The 7,679-nt window shown below is 43.9% G+C and overlaps 1 protein-coding gene across 1 annotated transcript in view; it reads left to right on the top strand.

Moving 5' to 3' along the window:
• The first annotated feature begins 1,277 nt into the window (after window positions 1-1,277).
• Window positions 1,278-7,679, top strand: part of med27 (mediator complex subunit 27) — a 21,479-nt gene continuing 15,077 nt past the window's right edge. The window contains exon 1 of the mRNA XM_079689388.1: window positions 1,278-1,624. Coding sequence (XP_079545514.1) covers window positions 1,422-1,624 — 203 coding nt within the window. The 5' untranslated portion in view covers window positions 1,278-1,421. The remainder of the gene's footprint in view (window positions 1,625-7,679) is intronic.

The raw sequence follows: 7,679 nt of genomic DNA, 5'->3' as shown, positions 1-7,679 counted from the left end.
TATTAAAGATTAAAAAAGGAAATTATATATTTTAAAGTTACACATTTTACATAATACACACCCTGTAACAGAGGCGCGGGAAGGTATTTTGAGTGGGGGTGCTGAGGTGCTGGACTCCAGTGAACACTATTACGGGCACTATAGAGCACGCACAAAAAAACTCCCCAGACGCAAACACACAGTAAACCCGCGACTGTTACAAAGAAGGCTCGATAATCAGCTCACGGCATATAGGCAGGGGTAAAGTGCTATTTTTTACGAGTGGGGAGCGGACCTCACCTCCTCTAGGGGGGTCCGGGGGCATGCTCCCCCGGGAAGATTTTTTTAAAATATTGAAGTTAAAAGCATCAATCTGATGCACTTTGAGAGCAACATTAAGAGATCTATGGATACATCTCTCAACACCCAGATGAAACACAACTGTAATCCGATGTTCTTTTTCTTTATGGATATTTTACAAATCACTCCCCTTTCAAACTGTATTCTTGTTTTACTGCCATATAGTATTTCATAACTGTTTTTCCTTTATTCTCTTATTTTTTTTATAACTATAATGATCATATGAAGGTGTGCCGCGGAAATAATCTTTTGAATAATTTTTGACCAAACCGTTTGAGACCCACTGAGATAACTTAGACTAAAGTGAACTATCTAAACACTCAGAGAGTCCTTTAGCTCACCTGAGCCTCTCAGTCTGAGAGGAGAGCTCTCCTCCAGCTTGTTGTGGAACAAACAGCTCCGTATGTCCGTTAGTGCAGCTAGCTAACCAGATGCTAACAACACGGTCCCTGCTGCTGGCACCGGTCCCTCTCTCTCTCCCCCTCTCTCACACACACTAAATGCGCTATTTTAAATAAATTGTATTTTTTTGAATGATCAAAACTTCTGACCCTGAAATATCTCCATAGGGGGCCCCCTAGTGGCTGCGGGGCCCTAAGCGGCTGCTTATGTCGCCTAATGGGTCGGGCCGGCTCTCAGTGTGTGTTCGTGTGTGAATGTGTGTGTGTGAATCTGTGTGTGTGTGTGTGTGTGTGTGCGAAGGGGTGTGTGCGTGTGTGAATGTGTGTGTGTGTGTGTGTGTGTGTGTGTGTGTGTGTGTGTGTGTGTGTGTGTGTGTGTGTGTGTGAATGTGTGTGTGCGTGTGTGAATGTGTGTGTATGTGAATGTGTGTGTGAATTTGTGTGTGTGTTGGATTTCAAATACTTGAGTGAAACGAAGAGTTCTTGCTGAAATTAAGCGAACACTGACGTGATGGTGCTGTTTCTGAAAAAGCAGTTCAATAAAGTTGGTGAACAAGAAGGGAAAAAAGCATAGGAAAAAAGGCATGTGTGACGTCAGCAGTGTGCGCCAGCCGCAGGAAGTCGTGTCTCTGACGTCAGCAGAGCGTGCCCGCAGCAGCAGTAGTGTTACGGACGGCAGAGATGGCGGACGCGCTGCACGTGGGGGTGAACCTTGACGCTTTCTCGCACGCGATCAGCGGGATCCAGGCGCTGCGCTCGAGCGTGAGTCGCGTGTTCGAGTCCCTGAAGGACGGGATGAAGAACCGCGAGACTTTGGAGGGCCGCGAGAAGATCTTCATATCCGGGTTCCAGGAGCAGCTGCAGAGCGTGAACCGGGACCTGAAGTAACACACACACACACACACACACACACACACACTGCAGAGAAGTCCTCCTCCAACAGAGCAACATGAATATATACAGGACATAACGCAGATCAAACAGTGCGGTAGAATAAAGGTATTCTGAGTGGTGCACGCAGAGTCTGTCAGTAAGACTGTACTATGATGATGATGATGATGAAGTTGCAGCAGAGTCTGTCAGTAACTGTAATATGATGATGATGATGATGATGATGTGTACGTTGCAGCAGAGTCTGTCAGTAACCGTAATATGATGATGATGATGATGATGATGTTGATGTGTACGTTGCAGCAGAGTCTGTCAGTAACTGTAATCTGATGATGATGATGATGATGATGATGATGATGATGATGATGATGATGTGTACGTTGCAAGCAGATGAATGTTTATGGGTGCTCTAGCTCAGGTGTTTAATATTCTCCTTTTCCACCAAACCGGTTCAGATCCGTTCTTTAGTTTCTCTTCTTGGTTCTTCTCTGTAGCTCCACCTGTTTCCACCGCTCAGAGCCAGACTGGTTGTCATGACGTCGCCGTTTATGTCTGATTTTCTCCCAAACGCCGCTCACAACAACAACAACAAAAACAATAGGGGGCTGCGCCGGGTCGATGATCGTGTAGCTTTTAATCATACAAAGCTAGATTCAATTAAATACTTCTAAAAAAATAAACTACTGAGTGTTTGAATGCGTACATGAACAGGTTTATGATATCACTGCCCCGTCTAAGACACCATCTGACTTTCATTACATTTGACTCGAGTGTTTCCTCAACTTAATGTGTTGCTTCAAATAATCCTTCCAGTATGTGACACTGTGAGTGTTGCACGGCCAGATACGGCTCAGCTGACTCAGATCAGGAGATAGATGACCATGGGCGTAGGAAGCATCCTCAATGTGGGATGTGGTCAGGTGGTGGACCTCACCTCCTCCAGTGGGCTCCGGGGGCATGCCCCCCCGGGAATCTTTTTTTTTTTTAAATATTGAAGTTGAAAGCATCAATCTGGTTCACTTTGAGAGCAACATGAAGAGATCTATGGATACATCTCAACACCCAGATGAAACACAACTGTAAACAGATTTACTTTTTCTTTATGGATATTTTACTAATCACTAGGGATGGGTATCGTTAGGATTTTTTCGATAATCTTTCGAAACTTTTCAATAATTTGGTGCTCAAAATAATTGTATTGTAATTTTCTTGCAGAAATAACTGTATAACTTCTACATTGGCTTCTGAGAAGCAGACACGAATAAATAATAACTTAAAGGGGCGTGGCTCGCCCTGTCATGCTTTTTGGGGTTTTCCAGACAGAGGATGAAAAGAGGCTTTTTTTAACATTTGTAAATCAGTTCCATCTTCATCCAGACATTTCAAACTGACAACCAGCTCGACAAGAGATCCTTAAAACATTGTCCTACAGTGACATCATGCAAAACTGTGATATGAAGACATTGGTCAAAAGGCTAAGATGGCAAAAAAGATAAAGGCGAGTACTTATATTAAGATAAGATGAACCTTTATAATTCAGTTGCACAAAGCAGCAACAGGGTATAAGCGTGAACAAACAGGACAGCAAAGATTCACACAGATTAATTAAATAAAAAATAAATAAAATCAATTATTATTCTGGATTGTATTTTTAAATCATCACAAAATAAATGATGTGAACTGAAACACGTCAATATGTGTCTGAAGGTTTAAACAGAGAACAAAGTATTTGAGCTTTTAATTTTAATTGCTGAAGCATACATTGAAACGTTGACCTTTAACAACATTTAAATGCAGTTTTCCAATTCACAATGACATCTGTAAGTTTAACTGGTTTATGAAGCATTCAATGAAAGGCCAAATTATTCTAGGTGTAGGAGCTCACATTAATACACTGAGTGTTAATAAACTAAAGACAAGGCGATGTGCCTGCAAGACTGCACTCAGGTAAACAAAACATATTACCTGTGCGCTGCAGCTAACCTGCCTGCGAGCCTTCCCTCAGGTCATCAGCCACATTGTTTAGGCTGTCAAATACGCTGCACCGTTTCAGATTCAATGAGTGTCTCGTTTGCAAATGCTTCATCAAGTTGCTTGTGTCACCCCCTTTACAAGCAACTCATTGAGTACATAGATTGCACTATCGCCACTACATTTTTTTAAAGTACACCCAGACCTTGGATCGCTCGCTTTGTCCGCCATGCCTGCGGGAGTCTCACAACAATAATAAGAGCGCTGTTGAGAGAGATGAGGAGTGGCATTTAGAGTAGCCAATCAGAGGGGTCTCAAACCGGATACATCACACGGGATGAGGGTTCGCAACCAACCAGAATGGTTTAAAGTTAAACTAAGGAAGTAGACGTAACCCATATACCGATAGCAGCACCGTTTGTCCAGCAGCTTAACGGTATACCGATACCGTCCAATCAGGTACCGGTATTGACTTAGTACCGGTTCTCGATACCGATCCCTACTAATCACTCCCCTTTCAAACTCTATTCTTGTTTTACTGTCCCATAGTATGAGTTGGAATTATTTCATACCTGTTATTCTCTTGTTTTTAACTATAATGATCATTTAAAGGAGTGCCTTGGAAATACTTGTTTACATAAATGATGACCAAACCGTTTGAGACCCACTACTTATGGCGCATTTCCACTACAGTGTGGAGCTCGCTTTAAGCATGCCGTGCCGTGCCTGGCCCGTTTTTGGTTGCGTTTCCACTTAGCGTAGTACCAGCTAGCGGGTACTATTTCACAGTTTTTCTGTCCCCATAAAATCGAGGTTCTTTCCGGGCCAACATTCAGGCTGAGTCGGGCTGAGTATGCTAAACTAGAGAGAGAATCGCTGGCGAGGGGGCTATAACCAGGGACGTGCACAGACATCTCGAGGGTCTATTGCTCTAAACTGGAAAAAGGGCCTCCCCCCGAAGAAAAACACAAGACCTTTTGAAAATTGTAAGTTGTTTTTAATGTAAAAGAAACCAAACGATTATTACATCTAATAAATTGAACAGTAATTCACATCTCATAAATAAATAAGCTAAGGCGACTACTTGCATTCGGTGACTTGATTTTAAAAATGAAAACCAGGGACATTTTTTGTTTTGCGGTCCATATCTCATTAACATATCTAATGTTAGTAACTATTAAAGACAACATGGGGACAATTCTGTTCTAATGTAGTTTGACCATTGTAACTGCTGTGCAGACATTCTGATCAAATAGGGCCTCTCACCAATTACCTTAAATAAACTCACTAATTAATGAAACCAGTTCAATACACATTATTCATATCATTCTTTATGAGCGCAGTAACGGTACGGTATCTAATGACTGATTTAGTATTCCATAACTTAATAACGGAGATGGTCAAACTAAAGTGGAGACATGGCAGAAATCCTACAATAAAGGGGGACATTGAACTGTTCACCCGTGAGAGGGCGATCAAGAAAAGAGAGCGAGCGGCCCGTTGAGGGAGTTCACAGATGAGAAGACACAGAAAGAAAGAAGCAGGCTATATTTAGGTGTTTTTTGTAAATAACCGCCGGTATCAAGAGGAAGTAAAGTGCCCTGGTTTGTCCCTTATACCCTAACTGCCATGAGACAACTCAAAGTCAAGTTTCCAAAATCCGACACTGAGGTGGTCTTAACGCACCGGCAGATGACAGCGCTGACAAAGTGTGTTTCCCGCAGCGAGACGCTACAATACTAATGGTGAGCTCATCATGTTGATCCGGTCACAACAGAAAAAAGAAAAACAAACTCTCGCTCTCTCCAGAGGGGCGGGTCAGCCGAAAAGGCCAAACGGGCCGTTGCCCGGGCAACATTAGCCCTTACCTGCAGCTACCTACAACAAGATGAACATATTTGACCTAGGGCTGCAACTAACGATTATTTTGGTAGTCGACTAATCGGTCGATTATTTTTTCGATTAGTCGACTAATCTAACGATTATTTCTGTCACACCCTCGATCTCTGCTTCCTGTGGGCACGGCTCCTTTTCCGGGCTCCAGTGCATGTTTTACCTCAAGTCTGCACACCTGTGAATGTCACCCTGTTGTCCAGTCCCAGGATCAATTCAATCGCATTTTATTCTTGTCATTTCGCAAACCCTTGTTAATTATTATTTTAAGTTTGGAATTAATTACAGCGTCCATAAAGCTCTAGTGTGCTCTACTACGCTGTAAGCTTGGCGCTGTTTAGCAGCTCGTTGGTGGACACGCAGCCTCAACATAACTGAAATAGCGTTTGCTTAGCAAGCATTAACCATGAGACGTTCTGTTTTCCAACATGTGAGCTAACGTAAACATGACTATGGCTAACTTGCTCAAACTTACCCATGATCCAAAGTAGCAGTCCTCACGGTTCCAGGGTGCTTGCGTTTTAAATGCTCGTGCATCACTGTAGTGCTGCCGTGGAATGCCAATTCCCCTTTACAAATTCTGCATTTCACTGACTTCTTTGGCTTGTCGTCTGTGAAATACTCCCACACTTTCGAAACTCTCGGTCTCGCTTTTTTGAGCTCTTCATCACCCTCATTCTCTCTCCTTTCCGCCATCGTTCGTATTCTTTCTTCTTTGTTGTTAGTACAGAATGCAGTCATGGCAGACAATGGAGAGTATACTGCCCCCAGCACTTCCTGTAGTGCATTGCAGTTACAAATGAACATTTGCGCAGTTTTGAATTAACGTTACCGGCTCTCTGATTGTTTTTATACGACGCGTCGACACTAAAATTCCGCGTCGACGAATTTTTATGATCGACGTCGTCGATTATGTCGACTAATCGTTGCAGCCCTAATTTGACCCTGATTTAATTGTAAGACACGTTTCTAAATGATGCCGAAGTAACAACTTACTGATACCGGTTAGTAGAAACCATGAATGAATGCTTTGAGTCTGCAGACAGACGGCAGGAGAAAAACCTTTTAAAATGTGTGTTTTCTAATGGAGATCGGCTAAGCTAACGCAGTATATGCTCCGACCGTCCACACTCACAACAACGGCCTACAGACATACACAAAGCAGAGACTGTATTCTCCATGACACAGACAGTCTGTGCTTTGGACTTGTTTCACTTCTCTCTAGTTTCTGAACAGATATGAGGAGCTGTGAGCTCTGAGGGCTAACAGCTAACGGCTGATGTTGTTTTTCTGGGGTTCTCATTGAAGATGATGTCACAGCTCCGCCTACACTGCGTTACTATAGATACTACCCCAGTTCCTAAACTGTAATGGAAATGCGCCATAAAGTGAGCCAGTCCTAACAAGGCCTAACTGAGCGAGGCCGAGCGAGGCCGTGTAGTGGAAATGCGCCATTAGACTAAAGTGAACTATTTGAGGTTAAGGTGACGTGCAACATGAACCTTTCTGTTGGTCGCTTGTTAGCAGCCCCTTCACGCGATGGCAGAGCGAACAGGTACAGGCAGGGCCCGTAGTGAGAGCCCTATAGTTTAAATCTACCCACACATAAACATATGGACATGGGTTACTATTATAAATGTATTTAGGAAGCTATCCATGTGATTTTAGTGGGGGTGGACCTCAAATCCTCTAGGGGGGTCCGGGGGCATGCCCCCCCGGTAAGAGACTAGATCTTTGGGAACACCTATATGAAACAGAACTGTATACATTTCAATAATCATAAAATCATGGCCATAACCAAAAACATCCCATTTCCAATATGAACAAAAAACTGAAACTTGTTTATTTATTTATTTTTGATTGATTTATAGTTGTGAGTGTGTCTGTGCTCCTGAACCAGCCTCTCCTGTCTCCCTCCTCTCCCCCCTCTCCCTCCTCCCCTCTCCTCTCTCCCCTCTCCCTCCTCCCCTCTCCCTCCTCTCCCCTCTCCCTCCTCTCCCTGCCTCTCCCCCCTCTCCCTCCTCTCCCTCCTCTCCTCCTCTCCCCCCTCTCCCTCCTCTCCTCCTCTCCTCCTCCCCCCTCTCCCTCCTCTCCCTCCTCTCCCTCCTCTCCTACTCTCCACTCTCCCTCCTCTCCTCTCCTCCTCTCCCTCCTCTCCTCTCCCTCCTCTCCTCCTCTCACTCC

The sequence above is a fragment of the Notothenia rossii genome, assembly GCF_949606895.1.
Source record: "Notothenia rossii genome assembly, chromosome: 6".
In the NCBI taxonomy this organism is placed as follows: Eukaryota; Metazoa; Chordata; class Actinopteri; order Perciformes; family Nototheniidae; genus Notothenia; species Notothenia rossii.
This window is presented reverse-complemented; position numbering and strand designations above follow the sequence as displayed.